The sequence below is a fragment of the Montipora foliosa genome, chromosome 13, assembly GCF_036669935.1.
Source record: "Montipora foliosa isolate CH-2021 chromosome 13, ASM3666993v2, whole genome shotgun sequence".
In the NCBI taxonomy this organism is placed as follows: Eukaryota; Metazoa; Cnidaria; class Anthozoa; order Scleractinia; family Acroporidae; genus Montipora; species Montipora foliosa.
The window spans coordinates 19208696-19233695 of record NC_090881.1 but is presented as its reverse complement, the minus strand read 5'-3'; the positions used below and the strand labels follow the sequence as shown (position 1 = coordinate 19233695).

The window sequence follows — 25000 nt, the reverse complement described above, 5'->3', positions numbered from 1 at the left end:
AAAGCAATGTGTGGCGTTCTTCTCAAATTGAAGCTTATTTATCGCTCAAAAATTCACGGTTACTCCCAATTTTCTTTTTGGATACCTAGAGTACTTACTAAGATCTACTTTCTCCAGATATTTTTAAACCGTGCAAAAATGTCCTTGTATTAGTAAGCATCACCGATAGGAAACCCGAGTATCTCGAGATGCGCAGAACGTATGCGGAATAACAATAGTAGGCATCGTCCTTACGGATTCATCTAAAAATAGCTTGATCCGTGAAAATGCCGTTACATAAACCTACAATAGAGTAATGAAGTCGTAGGCTCCTGGCCTAGACGTAGTTCTATTGGTTCCAGGTTTCACGCAATTGATTTTCTACCCGTGCGCAAATGAAATCGCACCTTGGAGGATCTTGGAGTCGTACGCAGACGAAAAAATCAGCAATTAGCAGCATTTCAATAATCAAGTGTACTTTGAAATATAATCAAAAGAGAAAACAAATTGAAAACCTTTTTCTCCAAGCTTTTCAAGCTCATTTGCTTCTGTGATGAGCCAAATTTTGATTTGGTAAAAAAAAACCACTTAAAGAGGGCATCGGAGTAAGAAAAGAAAGGGTGTCGTGCGTGATTCAACCACAGTTTACGTTTAGGAGTTAAGTTTTGAAATGGTTTCCTTGTTTTCCTTGAAACACGAGCAGATTCACTTTGAACATAGATTTGCGTTGCTCAGAGCCACTGAATGAAAGGGTAGTAAACTTGGAGCACGACAGCTCAAAATCTGCTTGCTCGATCCTAGCGAGGTTCTTTCAAATGTCAGCAGTGAAGTGCATCACCTGTCAAAAGCTGAATTGTCAAGCTTGTTTTCTTTGGAACTAGAGCGGATTCCCAATGACCATTGTTTCTCCGTTGTTGTTGCATGAAGCAAGACAGCACAGAAACCGCTTCCTTTAATACCGATGTCCTTCGCAATGTCAGTGGTCCAAAGCCCGGAGGCGCAAAACAAGCTTAAAGCTGAAAAGTACCAAGAGTTCCTCAAGAAAGTTCTTCATTCAGTCCTTTCTGATCCATGCCATACACTGACTGTTAAAGGAAGCTTATCAATGCAGGGAATGCATTCTGTTTGCTCACAACAAGCTTCTGATGTTGATGCGATATGTAACCTTTGATGTAACCCTAAATCAAGTGAAACAGATTTTACAACATTGTCATTATATCAGCTTTCTACATTGGCGAAGAAACTGGGCGCTCCTTCTGTCTGAACATACGAGACAGAAAACGCGGGGCATTATATTGACTCGGTATATAGACGATACACGGTGGCGAGAAGATACGAATTATATAGAATTCATAGCTTCAAACTGTAATTTTCTATTCAGCGTCGGTAGCTAGTGGTGGATATCTACCCAGCCGCGAAGCCAAGCCGAAAACAACACCGGGCTACAGAGCTCCAGCCCCCTCACTCTCCGCGACCCCTGATAATTCAGCGTAATTAGCGGAGCAGAAGTGCTCTACTAACTGAAAAAGTCAACTTTGGGTTTTCAAACCGCTTATTATGGATTTCTTGAATTACATTCATTCAAGAACTTTGCAAAAACATTAAATTTAAAGCTTTTAGTTCCCGGTGAAATGATCCCTTAGCCCGGTTGTTCAAAACCGCGAGGACTAAATTGCTAAACCGACTATTACAAATTAATCTGCGATTCGACTGCATTGCCCAAAGCCCGATTAACGCTAATCTCACTCTAATCGGAGGGTTAAATGTCATACACTTCCGGAGGAAGTTTAACTCCTTAATCGGCTGATTAAACTTGAAACAAAATGGCCTACTTGTTGTTTGACGGTACTAACCGTTATTGGTATCACCCAATTAGTGGACTAATGCAAATCCTGCATTTTAATTGGCTACGCTACTAGAGAACTATTGGTAATAATCCTCGAGTAGCGAATAGCGTGACGCTTTCTTGAGTTTCGTCAAGTCCAAACCTTATGCGCATGCTCAGTAAGGAAACTCGTACTCGACTCGAAGTCGCCCTCGTCCTACGATGTAAAGGTCTCCAATATGTTATGGTTTAAGACCACTTGATGCTTCTAGTGGTTGTGTTCTCCTAAAGAACGAACCAACTTACCGCAAAGATAAGATTTGCGACTATACACTCGACTTCAACAACATCTATGTCTTCAACCTAAGAAAAAAATGAGAAGATTTTAAACAAGAGGGCTTTAAGATAAAAAAAATGTGAACTAATTCAAAGAGAATACAACAACTTATTATATGGAGTGTTTTACTGGGAACTAAACCACTCGTAGATTCCATACGCCACTTCATCCGGAAGCCGAGTGGCGTATTTTCCGTATGTCACCTTTGTGAGTGTCGTATCGTTCAATGACGTCACGATTCGCGCCTTTTTTTCCCGCCTTTTTTTATAAAGCCCAGCCGTATTTGTAAAACTTGACTACTTTGAAACAATAAAATCGGAAATATTCAATATTTAGTCTCCATACAATAAAAAGAACATTACACGTTGGCTCGAAGATATGAATTTTATGTTCTCGTGGCAAGAACAATATCTCACTCGTTCGCTTCTCTCACTCGTGAGATATTGTTCTTGCCACTCGAACATAAAATTCATATCTTCTCGCCACCGTGTAATATCCTCTATATATAAGCACAACATCCTAACAGCAATGTTTGTCCCACAACCAGGCAGTGAGAGGCCTGGGACAATTCTCCAACGTGCTATGCAATGCAGTCCGCGTAAAATGGTTACCATGATTTGAGAACTATGAACGTTGCTTCTCTCCCTCAGTAGGTGTGTACAAAAATATAAAATTCCGCAGAATTAGCCTTGAGCAGCCGCACAGCGCTCATCACCACAGTTTGCATCATTAACTGCCATATTTGTTTCTTCTTTTTTTTGGTTTATTTCGCTGGAGTTCCTCGGCTAATTACTTCTATTTTATCGGAAACAGTTGTGGTCCCCATTGAGGCAAGAAGACCAGATCTTGCGGTATTTGAAGAGAAGATGAATTCTGGCAGAATAGTTAATGTGGCTATTCCAGGAGATAGCACAGCACGCGAAAAGAAACAAAAGAAATCTGAAAAGTACTATCATTTGAAAAATTGCAAAGTTATAAGGGTTGCGACACTTACGAAGTTTTCCTAGAGGTGTATTCATTAGTTACTCACCTTCATCGCTTTAAGGGCGACCACAAAAGCATCTAGAGGCAACTGGTGTGTTTTTAGAAGTAGAGTCCTGCATCATATCAACAAGACGAACATCTCAGGAAAAGGGCAATGTACTTCTTCCGTAATTCATATTTGAAAGGGTACATGAAATATGTAACCACAGTACGCTAAAGTCTCTATTGTGTGAAGTTAAAACAACGATTTTTTAAGCACGGACCTGCACAGATGCAACATTTGGGAACTTACTCAACTATTTCTTCCAAAATACATCACAAATTAGATTTCACGACTTACACTTTTTTGAATAAGTTCCTATACGTTATGATCTTCAACTTCTCCAGGATGAGGTAAATCCCACATTGGATAAAAAATACCTATGGGGTGGAGAATCATACTAATTATAATAATCAAGATTAATCGAGTACAACCTACATACAGGTAAAAAAAATAAAAATTGAATGTGCTTAATCATGCCAGTTGGAATTTTTTAAAATAGCATTTATGTAACGATAAATAAAGGGATACGATTCTCTATTTTTGTTTTATGGAAAATAGTTTCACGAATTTGTATTCACAATATTTGATATTTTCAGTATTTGCTTGCTGTAGATCGTCGCATGCATGTGTTTTTGGAAACTCTGAACTAGTTACAGTCATTGCAAGAGAGTGCAAAGAGCCTATTCATTCATGTGATCAGCGAACGTGTGTATTGACCAACAAAATGAAAATTTGCTAGAGAAGATAGTTTAATCCCAGGACGAATGGGATTGCTATTGCTTCATGGGGTCAAAAGTACTGTACACGTTTCCGACCAAAGCGAAGCAAAAAAGACAACTTTAACGATCTCGTAGTGCAAAGGATTGGTTTTAATTGCAATTGAATTGGTGCACGTGACTTGCACAAACGGCCAAGCGCCATGATCATTTCAACTCAAAATGCAGCGTGATTAAGTTCGCAATCAGTGGAGTTGGCACAAATTACCTGTTGACTTTCTAAGGTTTCATTTAAAAGTGCAAGATTGCCCATTCTGAAAAATGAATGTATAAGTCAATCTCTAAAATTAATTTCACTTTTTCTTTTTCTTAACTAGGAACAAGATTTCAAGTTAGAAATAGAGACAAACATAAACTTTTAAAGCTCCTAAACCAGACTGGAATGATCCTTAAAACCAGCCTCTTTCCTTATTTTGTTAAGACTTCGTTCGTCTCAGGTAGCAGTCATAAAAAAAAAGTCTGAAAAACTGTATAGCCAATTGGGAGCTGGTCATTTTGTGAGATCTTAATAAACCCGTACAGGATATGCTTTACGAAGACACTGTAATTGTAGTTGTCTAATTGCACACAGGTGAAATAGCACTCAGCCCTGACTACACTAGCTTTGCCTCCATTATGAGAAATGCATCACCAGGTTAATAAATATCATACCTTACAGCTCTGACAACATCGACGAACTGAGTCAAGTTGTATTTGTATAGTAGTTCTCCTTTGGGCATATAGCCCTAGAAAGAGGGAGAATGAAACAATGACATTTCTTTCGAAAAGGGGTCACTTCCAAAAGCGTTCTAAAGCCGGAGACTTTGAAATGACACCTTGAAAGATCAAGTTGACAGTGCACTCAACTTGAACTGTCAACCACTCTGCCTCAGCTAAGATGGTCAGTGACAAGAAACCGTTGGGACAAGGGACTGGTGATTTAAAGGGGCAAAACGTTAAAACACAAAAGACGTCTTTGCATCAATGAAGACGAAAAAATAATGCTGTCTTGTTGCCAATAACCATTGAAGTGCACTGCCAGTTGTTTCAAGTTTGGAGACGTTGTCTTCATAAAGTCGCCAAAATTAAATACGAATAGCTCATTGTGCCATAAATTCATTCATATCTTGTCAGTGGGTTTTCGGAAATGTCATACGTGTGACCTAAAAGTGTTAATTTAGATTTTTATCCAGTTCTGAGCTAAATCAGCAAATTTAACATGACAGTGCCCCTTTAAGGTTGTGGTTTTTTCGCTCTGAATATGATCAGTCACCTTAAACTCAGATATAACCTTACATAAACCCTAAAAAATAAATTGTTTAATAACAACTTTTGACTTTCTGTGAACAAAACAACCTGTGAGGAGATCGATATTTCTTCCTTATGGCAAAATCACCTAAAACCAGGAAGTCGGAGCACTCACCAGCAGCATTTTCACAGGTATAAGATAAACTAAAATTGCCCTGAAATAGAAGTAAAAGGTAAAGTTGAATTGGGTTTATTTAGGTGCTGTCACCGTTATTAGGAAGTAGGGAGTTTAAGAAACGACAACGGCTATGGCAACGACATCCCCAAAAAGCAGTAATATTATTAGTTAATAATAAACGAACCAAAATGATCGTGATGCAAGTGCCGCACGCATTTTACTCGTCAAAACTACCACGTGAAATGACCAAATTTAAGGTTTTGACGACAACGTGGACAAACTACAGTGAATCTTTCAGTCTCACTCTTTACTTCAAATGAGTCCGTACCAATCCAGTTATAGGACACTTCGCCCATAGAGCGAGTTTCAATCGAGTGGCCAATAAAAAGGACGGAGGAAATCCAGTAAACCAATCAAAAACTCGAAGTAATTACACGTAGCTGACACAAGGCGCGGGAAAATGTGCACGCGCGAGCCACGATTGGTTTTTGTTTCACTTCTGATTGGTTGAAAAAGTGGCGCGAGAAATTTGAACCAATCACTGAGTGAAGTAGAGCGGTTTTCAATTGAGTGTCGAAAGTAATTAGCGAATTACTTCGGTTTTGCATTACTTCACTCAGTAATCGGTTCAAAGTTCTCGCCCCATTGTTTCGACCAATCAAAAGTGAAATCAAAACCAATTGCGGCTTGCGCGTGCACATTTTCCCGCGCTTTGAGTTGGCTACGTGTAATTACTGCGAGTTTTGATTGGTCTACTGGATTGTCTCCGTCCTTTTTGATTGGCCAAAGTAATTACTTTGGTTTTGGTTTTACGACACTCGATTGAAACTCGCTCTATTGCAAAACCAAAGCAATTCGCAAATTACTTTCGACACTCAATTGAAAACCGCTCTATTGTATAATATAAACAAAATGGAACAATAACGAAATACTTAAAATAGCTCAAACTTATATTTTGAAGTGACGTCGTCGTCGTCGTAGCCGTCGTGGATTCTTAAACTCCCTACTAAGTTTAAGAAATCACGACGGCTACGGCAACGACACAAAACAATAAAATCATTGGTTACAAGAGGAAAAGAACCGTGCTGCACGTGCAGCACGCATTTTATTGCCGTACTTTGCCTGACAATAACGTGAAATCACCAAATTTGAGGTTTTAACGACAACGTGAGCGTACAAATGCGAATCTTTCATTCCATATTGTTAATCTGAAACCGCTCGTATAAATTAAATTTTAGGACAATTCGCCTACATTGTACGAACTAAACGAGATGAAATAACCGCGAAAGATGAAGTCGCTGTTACACTGTGCAATTTTCCGTGCAACTTTGTCTCGCAACGCCATTTCGACAAAAGTTCTCGCATTACGATACCAGCTCCGGTTTTCCCCTCTCTTCAAAAACCAACATTTTACTTGATTTGAGATAATTGTTAACTTCAGTTTACAGTGTTTCCAATTGCTGCTCCAGCGCTGGAACGACCAGATACTTAAATAAAGTTCATTTCCTTTCCTTACGGGTGTTACACTGAGCAACGTTTCATGAGGTTAAACGAACAGTTTCATTAGCTGGTGCCGCAAACCGTTGCGACGCAAGTTGCACGACAGATGTTACGCTGCGCAATGCTTAAAAAACTCGTTGCAACCGACGCGGAAAGTAGAACTCGATTCTATTTTCCGCAAAAGCCGGTTTCTGCAACTGGTTTCGCAACCTTTTTGGCCGTTGCACGGTATGTCGTACTGGGCAATGATTCCTGCAACTTGTCTCGCAATGCCGTTGCGAGACAAGTTGCAGGAAAAAATTCACAGTTTAACAGCGCCTTTAGGATTGCGCAAAGTTACATTTTGAAGAGACGTCTTCTGAGTCTTCGTAGCCGTCGCCGTAGTAGATCTTAAAGTCCCTCTTGCCGGTCACTCGGTATGAACCAAATTACTAAGTTCTCCATCAAAAAGCAATTCCCTTATATTTATATTTATTTTATTTTATTTATTTATTCATTTGCCAGAGGAAAAAAAAAAAGGAAGAAAAAACAATTTAAATACATTGCACATATACGTGTGTATGTAAAAAGTTAAAGGATTAAAGTAACACATTTATTACACAAAATAAAAGAAAAGATTTTTTTTTATCCTGGCGAGGATGCTCAAAGGAAGCCATAGGGGTTCAATACTATGAGCTCCCTTCCTAACTTAGGACTATAAATGAAATGCAAGAGCGACGAAATTAGATTGAATTATAAGCTAAGATACAAAAAGCAAGCAGAGCAAGACACTAAACATGCAAAAGGCAGCAGAAATAAATAAGAAAAGGAAGCTTAATACTTAAGTCGTTTAATTCTTAAGTCGTCATGACTTAAGAATTAAACGACTTAAGTAAAGAAGGCAGACCTTAAACTAGTTTAATGAACTAGCTTTCACAAGTTCCTTACAGCTAACTATTAATGATAGAGCTGTCGTTTTGTTTATTTTATTTTTTTTGTCTGGGACATAGATTACCTTTTATTTTTGCTTGATGATATATTACAGCGTTCAAATGCAAACGTTAAGTATTCATCCGCTGAAAAGAATGTAAGTACAAAAACTTAGTGTTAAGTCAGGACACAGACATCATTTTTCACGGTACTTGTCTTGCAGTGTTCCCTGCTATGCCATTATGAGACAAGTTTATATGAGGCATTGGTTACATACTTTCAGCTCTTTTTGATATTTACAATCAAATGGTCTTCTCCAGTGTATTGCAGTACCTCTTCATTATTGATATTCATTGACCAAGTAATGTCCACGATATGCTTCTACAGCAACATCTCTCTTCAATCTATGCACATATTCCTTGCACGTGCATTTACCACAAATCATCTCCTTATGGTAGAATGACCCGTTTCTTCAGAACTCTTTCCCTTTCAAAAAGGCATCCTAAGCCGTCATTTCAGCGAGGGCAAATGGACCTAGTCTGTGAACAGGTTCTCCAGTTTTCAACAAAACATGCACAAGTGGCATGGGTTTTACAAGACTGGGGCAAGACAATCTTCTTTAGGCTTTGTCATTAATACAACACAAGTTGGAAAAGAAAAAATCAAGGAGGATAGAGCAGCAATGCACTCAGTTGTTTCATGGTACAGAACATGGCTGTTCCATGTAACAAGTCTTATGAAAGAAGCGCATCAAATCTAAAAACTTACCAGCTTTGAAATCACTGTCAAACATAGCTTTTCTTCCGACAAAATACCTAGCACAAGGAAGCAATAACAATTATTGTTATTAGCAACTTTAACTTGAAAGTTTGCAATTATATAGGAGATTTCATCATATTTTGTAATAAAATTGGTAAAATGAAAGAAGACCCTCCAGGATCAAACTACTTTACAAAGCTAAAAGCACTTTAAAAGAACCTTTTGCATATGAAATGAATTGCACCCACTAAGGTGTAGACCTACTGTACCTGTACGTGACTAGATGAGCCAGCTTAAACTGATCTTTAATTGGTGCACTATCGATTGCTCGGATGAGAGGCTTGCATAAGTGAAGCTTATTTATCTGCAAAAATAACCACATTAAATTGTGATAATGTAATTAATATTTTTCAACCTTCCCTTTCACGTTATATTGGCCATTTATCACTGCAAAGATCTTCGCACTATAAGCCACGTTTAAAAAATCCTTATTTTCTTCTGGCATATTAAAGAATATTTCAATCACCAAGAGCTTCTTCCCCTTTCTTTTCAAAATGTGATAAGAACAGTGTACCTTGAAGTAAATCTTGAACAAATGATTGACAAGTGCCAGCATGCCCCACTTCTTGGATACATCAAGGGAAGAGCGACTGTCAAAAAGGTCATAAAGCATACATGTACATTTAGATTTTGTTGCCTCCAATGCAAAGAGTCAATTATATCTAAAGCTTATATACACAATTATCACACATGCGCTACTAATATTAGGGAAACTTTGCGACTCTTATCCAAATCTTTGCGCATCTAATTATGTGCATAATTTCTGGACGTCTGTTATTTGGGGCCTGTTTCTCGAAAGTCCCGAAACTTTACGGGCCATTTTCGGGTGTCACAATTCCCTTTGTATCTCAAGAACGGAGACGATTTAAGTTGTCAAACTTCACAGCCATTTTGCTTTTTGTTACCTTTAAATCATGTTAAAAGATGGGCTTTCCAGAAAAAGTGGTTGACAGTTTCACAAATGGCTTTTCGGAACTTTTGAGAAACGGGCCCCAGGAGGAAGTCCAGTTTTAACCAGTCAGACCAAAAGGTCTCAAATCTCTTTCACTTTGACCAACTTGTTTACCTCACTGTATTGTGTTCAAGACAGACACATGTGAATCTCCCTGTTTGCTACAAAACGTTCACTTGTGTCCATAAATAAAGGCAATTAGATGCATGCTCAATTATGACATCCACAACAAAGTGTCCTGTCTAAGTAATTGCAACCTATTTCCAACGATAAGGTAAAGGTTAGAGTCAGCATTTTCTCTAGGTCAGAGTAAGTGTAGCTGTTTGTCTTTCCTTGAGAAGCACGGTTTTTTAATTTTTTTTGATTCCACGAAACAAGTGATGCTGAAGTTGGAGAAAAGAGCAAGTGGACATCTTTTACTACTTCCATTTCTGGACATACAGTATCTGAAAACTGTTGAAAGCAGTAACATGGTGGCTTGAGTCACGTTTATGGAATTTCCGAGAATAAAAAAAAAGAATACGGTAAGAGGTGAATGGTAAGCTCCCCTTGAGCAAAGCTCAATATTAACCTGTCACTGGCACAAACTCTGAAGCATCCCATCATGACCTCTGCTGCTTTCTCCAGCATCTCTCCTGGTTTTCCTTGTCCACTTTCAACAAGTTGTTTGTCAGCCTATTCATTAGAAAATAGTTGTTATCACAGGTACATTGTATATAGTTTTTAATTTGGATTGATACTTGATCAATGTCACATTGTTTTAAACAGTACTTTTGATGTTTTTAAGTCCTAGCTTTGTTCAATTCCATGATTTTCAAAGCCTGTTGATTTTAACTTGCATTTTTAAAGTACCAACAGCGATCATTCCTTTTTAGAATTATCTCCCACTGACTTGGTATGGCTGAGATCAAACTAAACAACTGTAGAAAGTTGAAATGGGCATTATAAGTTTTTACTAAAGTGGTTACACAAAATAAGACCATTTTTTAATCATTGGAAAACCATGCAAAAAAGGCATTATACCGGTATGTAAATATCCATGGGCTGTTGTCATTGGAAAGGGAATCACATTATTATTAAGGCTTTTTCAAGGAATGAACAATCTACCATGTTGAGTCCTGTTTTTACTGGCAATTAGATCAATTAAATGTCAAATTTATGATGATTACAAAACCAGAAACTTTTTCAGCACATTCTGATTCATTGCCTTGCAATCACCTTTGTTCATGAATACATGTAGTACAAGGGAAGCTTAAGAGGTTTGAAACACTGGAGACAAACAATAACTATTATTTACACAGCAATTCCCCTGTTGCATCAAAAATAACATGTACCTTCATTGCAAATAATCTCAAATCTAGAGTAACCACATTCAAAAGTGGCAAGGCCCTGGCAGATCGAACAAATGAAAAATAAGTTAAACATACATAAGAAAATTACCCAGTTCTCTTTTAATCCTCTACACTAATCTCTTTACATTACATATCCATAGCATCAAAATCAATTATACGATACAAGCTAGAATTCTCTTGTTGTGCCTGATGATGGAGTCAGTAAATTTGACTCTCGTTTCTTACTCTGCTGAAAAGTTTGGCAATTTGATGTTACAACTACAGTATGTGCTCAGGGCATTATCAAGGAAATACTGTAAGGAAGAAATGGTGAGTGATTCTTAAGCAATGGAGGCCAAAACATTGTTTTTTTTTTATCAAATAACCTTGAACTGACACCAATGATGTAAGATTAAAGGTTTCAACAAATGCAGATAAGGGTCATGAAGTCTGGGCAAGCCCTCCGCTTCTATGATGCTGCTGCATGATAGCAATGACAAGACAGTGATAGTATTATTGTCGAAAATGCACATAACATTGTTTCCTCTTAAAAAATCACTGTTTAATTTCTCTACAAGTAATCACACAAAAAAACTCTTTCAAAAAGCAGCTTAATACAAAAAGCAAAAAACATTGTGCTAATCAAGAGGCATAGCTCAGTCGGTTAGTGTGTGGCCTTCTGGGCTGGAGGGTTGCCAGTTCGACCGCGTCATTTGATCGACGTGTTTCGACTTTCCTCTGTTCCATGTAGCTGTAGCTTTGAATACCGTAAAATGGAGCATTGACGAGGAAGGGGAGGTAAAAGGTTTGAACCGAGGGCCATAATTTTGACTGTCACATGTTACCCTGAGGCTCGTAAAAATAAGGTCATCTACATGTACCTTAAGTTAGTTTTTAATAAGATATTTTGCATGACAACACTCAAAAGAGCAAAATTTTGTAACAATGACGAAAAGTAATAGACAATTTTTTCCATTGCACGTATGAACATACCAGTTTTCATCTTTCTGACTCTGGAAAGCACGGGTGAAAGATGTTTCACTTGTTAAGGCAAAAAACTCGGAAAAAAGAAATAATTATAGCTAGTCTAAGAACAAATTACTGGTACTCCACTATACAATCTTACTTTTCTGCCCTTAATTAAAATTCTGACATGTAGACTAGTACAGGTAAAGTTTCAAGGTGGTAATTAATCATTCTTAAGTTGATTTCCAATCTTACTTTTCTGCCCTTAATTAAAATTTTGACATCTAGACTAGTACAGGTAAAGTTTCAAGGTGGTAATTAATCATTCTTAAGTTGATTTCCAAGTGCTATTATTTTTATCTTTTCATGTTATTTTCTTTTTCAATAAATGTGGATAACTATCAAAAAGGATCAGCCTGCCGAGAACACCACCACTACACTTCAATTACATAACTTGACATGTACACAATTTCTGAAGCTGCCAACTTGAATTAATCCCTACAGAAGTATACCCTCCAGTCTGATTCTTTAAATCTGCTCAAAATTAAGTGCTGGTCAGTGCTTTGTTTTATTTGGTGGCTCCAAATAGAGCCATTTGTTTTCAAACTAAGGTTACCGACAGATCACCAACTGTCGACCGCCTGGTAGTCTGTGTTTGTGGCAAAATCGGCCAACAGTCGGCGGACAGAATTAATTTTAACCCTAGCTGATTTAAACTCCCAACTTTATAAGAATTTCCAGGTAGAGTTTTGCATCTGAATCAAATGATGGGATTTTCTCCATATTTTGGTTTCTACCTGGAATTACATTGGGCTTATAAAAAAAGGTTCGCACAATGATCACATTAATCTTACCTCATCTCCTACATGTATGTGCAACACATTATGTTTTACTTTATGAAAGGATATTGAACAACAACTGACTGGGCTGCACGTGCTTCCACATAATCAGCATTAGCTACAGCCCAAACTGCCCTGAGAATACACATAAAGTACATGTTTTTAAAGAATATACAAACAGGTCGTACTGAGTAAATCCAGGAAATCAAAATAACCCATTGGGCAAACATACTTTTTTTGTGCTGTGAACCCATAGTTTATCCAATATAAACAAGATGGATTGTACATTAAAGTGCCCCTAACTAGCTAAAAGTCCAATTTCAGCAACATAAAACACGCATGCTATGTTAATCAGTCAATATTTTGCTTCTAAAAGGGAACATGAGATTTTTTAAATTGACAAGGTTCCACCTATTTGTTTGAAAAATAAAGCCATGGGCAACAAAGTAGTGGAGTCAGTAGCACACATGCTAAATATGGCTGCAGTGAGCTTGCATAAACTAAAATTAATACCTTGAGAGCCATAATGCAGCACTAAGGATCCCTTTTTTTGAGCGCCTAAAAGACCGGCAATTTATAGAGACTACCCATCTTGGTACTCCCCCATACAACCAAAGCCACTCTACGAAAACAATCAGGCAGTGGCATATTGGGATGTACCAGTGTACGCCTACCACACAAGAAGTGCACACCAACAAAGGAGACCTTAGGATCATTGACTAGCAGAACAAGACAATCACTATGCTGGAGATTAACTGTCCCTGGGCCGAAAATCAGCAAATGAGTGCCCCCTTAGGCTGGGAACTAAAGAAGCAATACCCAAGCTATCAGATTGACCAAGTTAACATCATAATGGATGTCCTGAGCAGGTATTCAAAGGGACTCAGAAGTGCAACGAAGAAGCTACTGGAAGGACGCATGCAGTAGGGAGGTGCTGAGCTGAATGCAGAAATCCATTTTGTGTGGTAGTTTGCAAGATCCTTCGAGGTCTTATGTTAGAGAGTCACAAACAACAACACACAGATACAGACAATAGGACTATAAAAGAATCTATAGAAGCTATTTGAAGGAAAACATTTTCTTTATTTTATTTTGTTTTATGGTAATTATGCAGACACGGCTAGGTATGGCTGCACTGCCTAGCTCGTGGTTTAAATTCAGATCTGGCATCCAGATGTAGCATACTGCCCATATAATGTAATACAGTTTTTTCCTTCAAATCTAAAGCTGTTGACATAATTGCTGCACACAACTGCTCTTCTCTCTGAAGAGAGAGGACATAGCAACTTAAAGCAGATTGAAATCTCAGTCTTTGGTGAGATTGAAACAATGGACGGAGTAACCATGCAGACTAAAACCCCTTGAGTAGAGGACCAAAAGAACTCACACGAAGCCACATCAGTGAATAGAATCCACCAAACAATAGTCAAAGGAAAGTGCTGGAACCACTAATCCAACACTTCTTCCATTAATTTTGTATTTTACACCTCTTTTACCTTAAGTGGGCTGCGGTCATCTCATCGTACGGTTGTTCGAACCACTTCTCACATTCTACCTGGGCATCTGGTAACTGCAAGGTGAGTAGAACTACAGTACATCACCTGCACAGCTTACAATTTACATTTAGATAGCAAATTCCCTGTATTTGATTGAAATTTTGATTCAGATGCAAGACATGGAAGCAATTGAATTTGAATTATTGTGAAACAAATTCTCACCTTTTACTATCAACTTTGATAATATCATTATATATCTAAACCTTGTTATAAGAAAGGTAACAGTATAAATTACCCATAATTATTTACTTCATATATTTAGTTAAGTAGTTTTTTTTTTTACAAAATTGCTTGCATATGTGAGAAACTACTAGAAATGAATGCAGTACATATCCAAGCAGCCATGCAAACAATTAAACAATAAAAATTATCCATTTTCCAATTAGTACTATATTACTACCATAACTAATTAAAAAACAACCCAAACTTTCACAAAAATGCTAACCTTAGGCTTAAACATTATTTTTTAATGTTAGCATTGGTAAAGATTTGGGTTTTTTCAGCAATGGTGAAACAATGACCTGCAACCTGCAGTTTATACCTTCCATTGTTTTGCACCATTTGGAGCCGATATAATAAAAGACTAAAAGTAGAGTGTGACCTTGTCTACTTCAGTGCTCATAGTTTGGAGAATTAAATGTCAATACTTCTGGTCATGGCCTTTTGGTTACATAAAACACATTGTGAACTTAGCTCACCCGGAGCCTTGAGCTTGCTACATGAGGATGGTGAAAGGAAAACAGTTCCTGCAACATTTACAAAATCATTATTACAGTATTAAGGATAGCATACTGATTTGAATTAACATTGAGCACACAGATGTTTCTTTGATCAATGTTCTGCAAAGGCTTCGATGAAAATATTCACGATTTTTACTGACAATATCATTCACATCAATAAATTCTCCTTAACACCCTTGGTGATAAAAAAACAAGTAGCATTCAAAGCCAATGAGGTTTAGACTACATGTATTCAATGGTCATTTTCATGTTCAAGATCAACTGTGATTAAAAAAAAAACTCACTTCCTTTTTTTATTCAGATTTTCAAAGTGTCTTTGCTTAACACCTGACTGGCAAAAAATTTCAGCTTTGATTTCATGGTCCGCCATTACCCACGTTCAAAACTGACCGATTGGACCTCAGAAGGTTGGATCCAGGGAAAAGTGACTTCAAGGGCTCACTAGCTTAAAATTTCAGCGTGTGAATGCAGCTTGTTATATATGCAAAACGCGAGTCTAAAAGTCTGGAAGCCCAAAACTCCTGTGCTGGGTATTAATTCTGTGGCGTACACAAGCATTGCATTCTTAAACTATAGTGAGCTTTTCACATCATTTCTCCTCAATCCAGCTCTCCCAAGATCTTAAAGTTAGTAATGACACACCATTAAAATAAAAGGAAAATTCCAGTTAAAAATAAACAGGTGTCTTTTTGAAATCAAGGATTAAAACTTTGGTTGCTCAGTGTTTAGTTAACATAGGGTAGTTTTGAAATCCAAAGAAAAATAAGAAATGATTTTTTTCACAAGGGCACTTTAACCAATGAGACAAAAGCTGTAAGGGAAGGTGAGACGTGGGTCCAGTGGTTAGGGCATTGGGTTTGCATTTGGTTTCCCTCAGCGACCCTGGGTTCAAATCCCATTCTAACCTCTGGTTTGGATTTGTTTCCAGTTGTCCTTGATTCAACTCTACCATGCTTTTTAAATAGCCAACTGGTTACCTCCTGCTAGTTGGGGTTCTTGATCCTGTTCCTTTAAGTTTGAATTGTTTCTTTCAGATTATTAACCCTTTGACGTCCAAACCCGTCTAAACCGGCCAGACAGTATTTTACTCTAACGCCAGACAATTTTACTCGTCAATGGGGAACCCCTGGGAGTCAATGGGTTAATCACTCACTGAAAAACTATGTCCCCATTAAAAGTGGGGTGTCGGTGAACTAGCTGGATAGCTAACCACACTTCTGCTATAAACAAACCATTTACATTTTTTTTTTGGCATTTAAAACAGCTAAAATGCTTACATTGATGCACAGAGAGACAATAAAAATGGCCTCAGCACTAAAAGGGTGTTAAAATACAGACAAAATAAGAAAAGCTCATCTCATCGTATAAAATTAATTTGGGCAACCTCATTGCCAGGGTCTCTCTTCGGGGTGGCAAATGGTAAAATCCGAGACTCGCCGAGACACCAAGATCCTAGTTAAAAATCCGAGCCCGAGACTCCTTGATAAAAAGTTTCGAGATTCAAGAAGGGTAAAAACAAACCATGAAAAAACGAGACTTTGAGACTTATCAAAAAACGCTTTCGAGATTTTGAGATCCTGCTAAAATTTTCAGAGACCCACATTTTTCGAGGTACCATTCGCCACCCCTTCTCTTGTAGCCAGTTAAAAGACAGACCCTGGAAACGAGGTTGGTGACTCTAACAGGATTTGAACCCATGGCCTCTGCAAGAACGGTCAATGCTCAGTACCAACTAAGCTGTGAAGAGAAGGTCAATTTGTTGGGCTCATTTGTTGCAGTGAAGGACTCAATGAATGAAATGAATGTATATTTGAAGTGCATGTTATAGACTAATCCCTTTGGAGCCACCAAATAGGTGATATAGGTGCCTAGAAGAGACAATTGCTTAAATCAGTAGCCCATAACTAGGAGCAAACTGCAGTGCTTTTGCAGACCGCGATTTATTCTTGGATTGAATTTCCCGCGAATGGGACTCCTGCAGGAGCCCGATGACAACTCATAAGAAATTAACCTGACATCATAGCATCACCGGACCAAACCTGTCTTTGTCTTCTTGAGGAAAAGGTAGTCTAAAAATAGATTGGTCTGTAAAAGGCTTATGTTTACTCCTAGTCATGGGCTCCTGCTTAAATTGTCCACAAGTGCACAGGTCACTTCTCTCTCATCATATAATTTTTCTGCTTTTAACCCATTGACTCCTGGGGTTTCTCCATTGACGAGTAAAATCCTCTGGCGTTAGACAGAGTAAATACTAAGTATGGCTGGTTTAGGGGTGAATGGGTTAACCTCTGACGCCTAAACCAGCCATACCGGCTATACTCTGTCTAACGCCAGACGATTTCACTCGTCAATGGGGAACCCCCAGGAGTCAATGGGTTAATCAGTCACTGAAAAACCCATTAGAACATGTGGAATTTACAATGAGGGGTGGTCCACAGGGATGGTCCATGGACCGGGTCCACAGCAATTGCTGCATGGACCTGGGGTCCATGTTTTATATACGTCCTTTTACACGGACAGAGTCACAACAACACCATGCAGGAATGACATGTACATGAACGTACATTGTATATTACTATAGTTTACATAGAACTGGGGTCGTAAGACGGCAATTGCTCCTCAGCTGGGCTTCGACCCCGTGACCTCCTGCACGGAAGTACGAATGATGAGTCGATCGCTTAGTTGGTTAAGCTTTTACGCTTTTTAACGTTCGTTACACTTCGACTCACGCAATGAAACTTCGCATGTGCTTCAATCTCACCGCTAAAATGTCTCCATTCTTTGAAACAAGCCCTCTTTCAACCTAAACAAAATACTGCACGTCAACTTTTTAAATCGCACTTCCAATGACCAACATGAGAGAATACATAACTAATTCAAACCTGATCCAAATAATGCTCCAAACTTGAAGCCATAATTGCGGGAAGAATGGCTCAGAGCCGTTTTTGCTTGGTACGTGGTGTATGCGAACATATATTGTACCGTATACATGTACGTTCCGATGTATATTCCTACCAACGGGTTAACATGCAGGTACAGTGCTTGTCTTCTTTTCAAGCTGCTTCGGTTTCTTGAAGTGCTTTCCTTGTTCGACTTGCTTTATTTCCTTGATTTGTTGAGGTGCTTGATGTGCTTGGGTTGCTTAGGGTGCTCGAGTTACTTGGGCAGAGGTTGCTAGAGGTACCAAGCTAATTTTTGCGCCAAATTTTCAGACTTTGCAATTTTGGCTCAAACATAACTATAGTCATTTAGATTCATTATCTGAGGCAAGTAACTCGAAGGTCACAAGCGCATTCTCAGCTTAAAACTACGTATTTTAAACTCTGTTCAGATTATCTGAGGCAAGTAACTCGAAGGTCACAAGCGCATTCTCAGCTTAAAACTACGTATTTTAAACTCTGTTCTGAACAGAGTTTAAAATACGTAGTTTTAAGCTGAGAATGCGCTTGTGACCTTCGAGTTACTTGCCTCAGATAATGAATCTAAATGACTATAGTTATGTTTGAGCCAAAATTGCAAAGTCTGAAAATTTGGCGCAAAAATTAGCTTGGTACCTCTAGCAACCTCTGCCCAGTTCATTCCTGAGTCTGGTGTTAAAGCTTAAGCTTATTTAATTGTTTTAGACTGAATTTCTTGCTTAAAACCTGTTATGGAGTTGAGGGTTCACCTGGAAAACTATTTATATATTCTTCTATTTAAAGCATTCCTCATTCATATGCTGACTGGAACTTCCAGGAAATTGCAAGTATGTATTCATTATAATAGTGTCAAGGTAATATCATCATTTTGTTCCATTGTGCATTTGTTGTAGGAAATAATAATATTGATCTGGGGATAATGGCATATCATTTGCATTATTTCATTACTTCAAACAAAACATTAATGAGCAGGAGTGGACTCAGTAGTGCCAAGGTGATCATGTGTCCTTTAATAGGCACCCGTCGACTGAGTATCTACCAATACCATCAGGCAAGTATCCGTCAACAAATCAGCTGACATGTCGACTGAGTATCAGCCAACACATGGCCGACTGTCGCTTGCTATGTCAGTTGCACATCAGTGTGATACATGTATGTCGCCCAACATATGGTTGACATGTCGCTGGTGTCTCGGGCAACGTTTCGGTAGACATATTCACCGACAATTGACCATGTATCGGCCGATACAGCTTCGACATGTCAGTCAATACTTGGATGATACTTGATTAGTATATCTGTTGACACTCAGCAGACAGTCCTCAACCGGCAGTATACCAGTTGACTTTCAGTCATATATCGGTCGACTGTCTGTGGTACACAGTTTTTTGTTAACTTTCCATAGTTTGATAAGTTGGCCATATTTGAATGAATTACCAAGTGACACAAATGGGTACTTTTGAAAAGCCAGGGACTCTCACATTTTTTTGTAATACTTCTAGACAAGGGACACTGGATCAAACCCTACTGTCACTATCTGACAATATTCTTTGTTTCTGTTCGTAAAAGGCAAAAGAGGACGGTTAAAATGAAACAACCACCAGATTTATTACATAGCTAAGGCAGTCATAGGGCATCAGCAAACTGATTACTCCATAGTCCTTCCAATATCCTCTGGGTATTGTCCTGAATGATTACGTGCTGTAACAAGTGATGGTAGAGAAGTGGCCGAGTGTCGGTAGAGTATTGGTGGAACATCAGTCACCATCAGTCAATCGACATGTCGGCCAACATATTGTGCAGCACTATCTGTAACGACGTTGTTAGTTTCTTGGCCCTTAGGCTCCAGCATAAGTAAAGTTCCCGGATGGTGGCAGGCCTTTCTCTGTTCTGTGATCAACTGTAGCCAACATAGCTTTCACTGTGATTAAATGAGTTTTGATCTTCAGATTCTGTCAAGTTCTTTGTCTCACAGCTACGTTACATGGTGTCAGAAGTGGGATGTGCTGAAATTGTCCGTTTGTTCTTGTGGAACGAGAGGATTTGGTGGGTTTTTTGGAGTCATTGTTGTGATTACTGTCCATTGATTTGTGCTGCCCTTGTGGTAATTAAACTGAATATTATGTCAACCTCGAGTGAAGGAGAAAATACTACTACTGCTCAAAATTGGACAGGTACTCAGCCCGCTGTGATCACTGTGCCTGTAAATATACTACTTCCAGAAAAAACTAGACGTAAGCGGAGGAAATCTGGCAGTGAAGTGGCAACGTTTTAGCCGAGCGTGGTAGAACTATGAGATTGCCACTCAACTCAGAGACCGAGAAAATCCAGACAGGAGCAAGGAATGCAGGACTGCAACTTTGCTCAACTGTATACATGTAGGTTCAGATGCGTTGGATGTTATCGATGCAATGGACTTTGACACTTCAGACCAAAGAAAGGATCCAGAGATCATTATTTCAAAGATGGATAAATATTGCATTGGGGAATGAACTGAGACTTACGAGAGATATGTTTTGAACCATAGGGACCAGGAGACAAATGAATCAGTTGATGCCTACATATGTTACAGCATTGAGAAAACTCGCAAAGACTCGTAATTATGGGACTCTCACAGTCTCACTTATTTGTGATGGAATGGTGATGAGAATTACATTGTAGTGATAATTCTGCTTGAAAGAAACTTCTTCAGACAAGTAAACTGACCTTAAGTCAATGTATATGTTGTAGTTCAATTCCACTCTCTTATCCACTTGACCACACAAGCAGATCATGCAAACTTATCATGATAATTTATAATTACATATTTTAATATTCATCCCAGGCCACTCTCTGTCCAAATATTTCATTATTCATCCCAGGTCACTCTCGGTCCAAATTAACATCCATTCAACCCTTCACACAATCATGGAGTGTGTGTCAAAAGAAGCATTCTACAAAGAATTAGAGACCTATAAACAGAACCAGAAACGCAATTCTTCACAAATAACTCTCTTCATTGAAGACGAATTTTATGACTCGGCCAAAGAGTTTGTAAAAAACCAAGCTGAAAACGCTCTCAGCGAATCCAATAGAAATCACGATATGACGAAATTAACAAAGTTGCAAGCAAACACTCAAGAGGAAGAAATGGTCTTACCATCAAGGGAAAATCTTAACCACCGAGAAAAAGGTAGTTGTACCCAAGAGTCAACTATACGATGTTCTGACTTTGGCGCATCAAAGGACAGCACATAGAGGCAGACAAATAGCGTCAAAGTGGATTAACGAGAATTATTCTGAAGTGAATGAACGAGTTGTGAACCTATTTGTAAGTTTGTGCCAAATTCATCAAGAGCAAAAGACCATTACAAGCCACGTTAAGATGGTAACCAAGCCACTTCAATCTCCAGAATTCCTGTCACTGATTGAAATCGAGCTGATGGATTTTCGAAATACCCCGTGTGAATGTAAGAACGTACATACTTGGGCGATGAACATAATTGATCATGTTCAAAGTTCGTGACAGTTGTGCCCTTACAACAAAAAACAGCTGATGAAGTATTAAAAAGCCTCCGAGAGTACTGTTACACCTACGGATTTCCAAAGAAAATAATCACAGACAATGGGGGAGAGTTCCAAAACAAGAAGTTAAAGATGTTTTGCAAGGATAACGGCATCGAATTATCACATGGCGCATCTCGGACACAACAACCACCCAAGGGCTAACTGAGAGAAGCAACCTATCTTGGAAACAGGACTTGAGGTCACTGATAGTGAGCACAGCAGACAAAAACATCAAGAAATGGTGCCAGTACACGAGAGAGGCCTCATACACCAGAAACATCTCATACCACCGAGCCATCAAAGTCTCCCCTTACCAAGCTGTCTACGGAATAAAACCTCACAGGGAAAAGCTAAATCAACAGAGCAAAGAAAGCCAATCTGAACAAGAAGAAAACAATTTGGAAGAAAGCAATGAAAAACGTTCACAACCACAACATGATGACGACCAACCAAGAGAACGACAAAAAATAATAGAAAACCAAACAAAATACAACGCAGCCATGGTAAATCAAAGAAAGAGAAAGCAAGAGAAAAAACAGCCCAACTTCAAAGGAGCTGATATGGTGGCAGTAAAAATTGACAAAGTCGACAAAACAAGCACGCTGCACCCCAACGTGTTACTGGGAAAAATAACCTCAATTGAACAAAGCGGTTTTGTGCAAATAGTCACTCGGTATGGGAAAATAAACACTCTGATTTCTCCTTCACGATTATATCCCTGTTCAGCCACTACTATGCAATTAAACTATTCAACTGAAATATCTTTCACAGCAGCCTGTAAAAAAGCAACTGGGTTTTCATAGAAATAGTACTCTAAATAATTTTAATGTTTATTCTTCACAAAATACAACACATCATGATTATCTACAAAAAGACAACAATATGACAATATTATGAACAATTGTAACTTTATTGTAAAATCATTTATTAATAAGTACTTTACAGTAAATCACAAAATGACTACCATAAGATAATCACTAGTTACAAATAATGCCAATGCAGAGACAGTAACAGAGAAAAAAGCAAGTTTATTCACACAGAAGTCCTACATGAGCAGCCGAAAAATAAAGACAAAAGTGGCTATGTGTTTGAAATTGAAGCTCACTGGCAATCAGCTGTCACCCTCAATCTTCCCTAACCCTAACCCCAACCCAGTGACATGTACGCATTCCATAACTGGAACCCTAACACTGTCTTTCCTTACCCTAACACTAACCCTAGGCTCAGATGTATAAAAAGTAACAAGGGATGATTGTAAATGAAAACTAACCACAGTACAACTAAAGCTTATTCATGGCAGACAAGTGCTCCAAAAAATAAATTAATATTGTAAGTTAACAACAAACTATACTATGAAATTAAAAATTGTACCAGTTCAATATATTCTGTACTGGTACAAAAACAAATTGTACCAAAGTGCAAAATGAACTACAACATATACATATATGCAGATCCTCTGAGACTTCAGCAAGACAGCTTAAAGCCATAAATCAGGAAGACATTTGCTATGTGAAGGAGGAAAAAAAATGCCTCTGGGTGGGAGAAAGACTAGTTCAGCAGCCAACCCTACATGTATCAGTGAGTCATCAGGTCAAACAATGGTCTGTAGGTTCTATGCAAGACAACACCCTTTTGCCAAAAAAAACTGTCCTGCATGGGGAAACTCGTGCAAGAACTGTGGTAAGCCTGATTTTTTTGTTGTTTGCTGCCGAGAATCAAAGAAAAAAGTATTATCTCTGAAGAGTATGTAGCAGTGATTGCAGTTGAAGAAAACCTCAATTCTGTAGCCTGAGCTGGCAACCGCAACCAAGTCTTTGCCACCCTAATTGTCAATGGAAAAGAACAAAAGTTCCAGCTTGACAGTGGATCAAGTGCAGACATGAGGTCACCAACCGAAGTGGAAACAGAGCATGTGAATATGGCAGAGTTTGTACCAATTCGTCAAGTAACTTTGTCAGAACTGAGAGCTGCTACGGAAGGGGATGCAGAGCTTGAGTTGTTGACTACTGTTAGGACTGGCCAGAAAATCTGGCAGCTGTTCCTCTCTCTGTATGTGGTTATTTTAACTTCAGGAAGGAACTTTCAGTTCAGAATGGTGTTGTGTTCAAGGGTGAAAGAATCGTGGTACCACACAGTTTGAGACAGTGTATTTTTGACAAAATACATGCAAGTCGCTTGGGTGTCCAGGGCTGTCTGAGGAGGGCTAAGGAAGCTTTTTACTGGCCAGGAATGTACAAGCAGATCCCAGAGTTCATCGCAGGATGCAGTATCTGTAACAGTTACAAACCAGCACAACAGAAAGAACTGTTTGTATGCCACGAAATACCAACAAGACCCTGGTAAAGCGTCTCCGCAGACCTCTTTGAGGTTATTGGTACCGACTACCTTGTCACCACTGATCACTATTCCAAGTTTTTTGAGGTACATGTAGACGTGTTAGTGTCCAAGACCTTCAAAGAGGTTATTGCTAAGCTGAAGCCTCATTTTGCAAGATATGGTCTTCTGACTGCAGTGAATTTCAGAAGTTTGCGAAAGATTTTCAGTTTGAGCACATCACAACATACCCTACGTTCCCCCAGTCCAATCGAAAAGCGAAGAAAAGTATCAAGACAGCAAAGTCTATCTTAAAGAAAGCTGCAGATTCGGGCACGGATTTGGGCACATTAAGTTCCCCAGCACAGTGTCTTCTTTCGCATAGGACTCTCCCTAAAGTGATACAGAAATTGCAAACTAGGAAACACAAGAAAGCCATTTACTATGACAGAGGAGCTAAGGAATTGCACCCATTAGAGAAAGGAGATGTGGAAAGAGTTTTACCTTTGCCGGGTCGGTTCAAATGGTTTAAGGCTCAAGTTGAGGATCAGGTGGCGGTACGATCCTACAATGTCCACACAGAAGATGGAAGAGTCTATCGTTACAACAGCTCTCATCTTTACAAGGTTCCCGAGAAATACATGTACCAAGCATTCTTAGGTGATGAAGCAGGGAAGTCAGACAGATCAAGCTAGAACCCAATAGAGATCCATTACCCTTCACTTAGGACACAGTGGTGGTGCCTGCTGAATCCCATGTGCTGCAGATTCGTGATGCATCAGTGCAATGCATAGCAATGGGTTCACAAATGGACTCCGAGTCAGTCCCTTCGAATGCTCCTGTGCCTGTTACTACGAGAAGTGGGTGAGTATAGTTAAAAGGCCAGGCTACCTGGATGATTTCATTGTCTAATGATTGAACAGTGAACAGTCTGTATAGCTTTATCCATTAGAAGTCATGTTATTTCCATTACGATAATGAGACTGTTTTTCAGGTGTTGTTCTTCTGTTCTGTTTATTTGTTGTGGTTGTCATTTTGTTTCTTCCTCCTTTTTATATTGTTGATAAACAAGTGGGGATGTAACAATGTTTTTAGCTCCAGGCCCTTGGGCTCCAGGATATGTAAAGTTCCTGGATGGTGGAAGGTTTTTCTCTGTTCTGTGATTAACTGTACATGTACATGTAGGTGACATAGCTTTCACTGTGATTAAATGAGTTGTATGCTTCAGATGCCATCAAGTTCTTTGTCTCACAGCTACAGTGTTA

General features: G+C 38.8%; 2 protein-coding genes across 9 annotated transcripts in view; one reads left to right on the top strand and one right to left on the bottom strand.

The window, feature by feature from the left end:
• Positions 1–17903, bottom strand: part of LOC137982803 (PCI domain-containing protein 2-like) — an 18813-nt gene extending 910 nt beyond the window's left edge. Inside the window, exons 1-20 of one of the 4 annotated variants that reach the window (XM_068829955.1) lie at positions 17844–17883; positions 17691–17764; positions 16239–16275; positions 14920–14967; positions 14162–14235; positions 12735–12800; positions 11854–11895; positions 10864–10918; positions 10101–10204; positions 9092–9167; positions 8787–8881; positions 8527–8573; positions 7844–7904; positions 5347–5386; positions 4596–4669; positions 4153–4198; positions 3466–3545; positions 3172–3238; positions 2111–2167; positions 1–1157 (exon numbers count right to left, since the gene is read on the bottom strand). The exon at positions 1–1157 is cut by the window's left edge and continues 910 nt beyond it. In XM_068829955.1, the coding sequence (XP_068686056.1) occupies positions 1068–1157; positions 2111–2167; positions 3172–3238; positions 3466–3545; positions 4153–4198; positions 4596–4669; positions 5347–5386; positions 7844–7904; positions 8527–8573; positions 8787–8881; positions 9092–9167; positions 10101–10204; positions 10864–10918; positions 11854–11895; positions 12735–12800; positions 14162–14235; positions 14920–14967; positions 16239–16275; positions 17691–17764; positions 17844–17876 (1266 nt within the window). In that variant the 5' untranslated portion in view covers positions 17877–17883 and the 3' untranslated portion in view covers positions 1–1067. Of the gene's footprint in view, positions 1158–2110; positions 2168–3171; positions 3239–3465; positions 3546–4152; positions 4199–4595; positions 4670–5346; positions 5387–7843; positions 7905–8526; positions 8574–8786; positions 8882–9091; positions 9168–10100; positions 10205–10863; positions 10919–11853; positions 11896–12734; positions 12801–14161; positions 14236–14919; positions 14968–16238; positions 16276–17525; positions 17616–17690; positions 17765–17843 lie in introns of those variants that run through there. The other 3 variants (XM_068829956.1, XM_068829957.1, XM_068829958.1) reach the window with 3 other exon arrangements.
• Positions 17904–17950: 47 nt separating this feature from the next.
• LOC137983106 (dynein axonemal heavy chain 3-like) overlaps positions 17951–25000 on the top strand; it is a 33936-nt gene continuing 26886 nt past the window's right edge. The window contains exons 1-2 of one of the 5 annotated variants that reach the window (XR_011118899.1): positions 17951–17994; positions 18663–18733. Coding sequence is in view for 1 of the 5 variants with exons in the window: in XM_068830290.1 (XP_068686391.1) it covers positions 24532–24599 (68 nt within the window). In the remaining 4 variants the exon portion in view is untranslated. The other 4 variants (XR_011118896.1, XR_011118898.1, XR_011118897.1 and 1 more) reach the window with 4 other exon arrangements.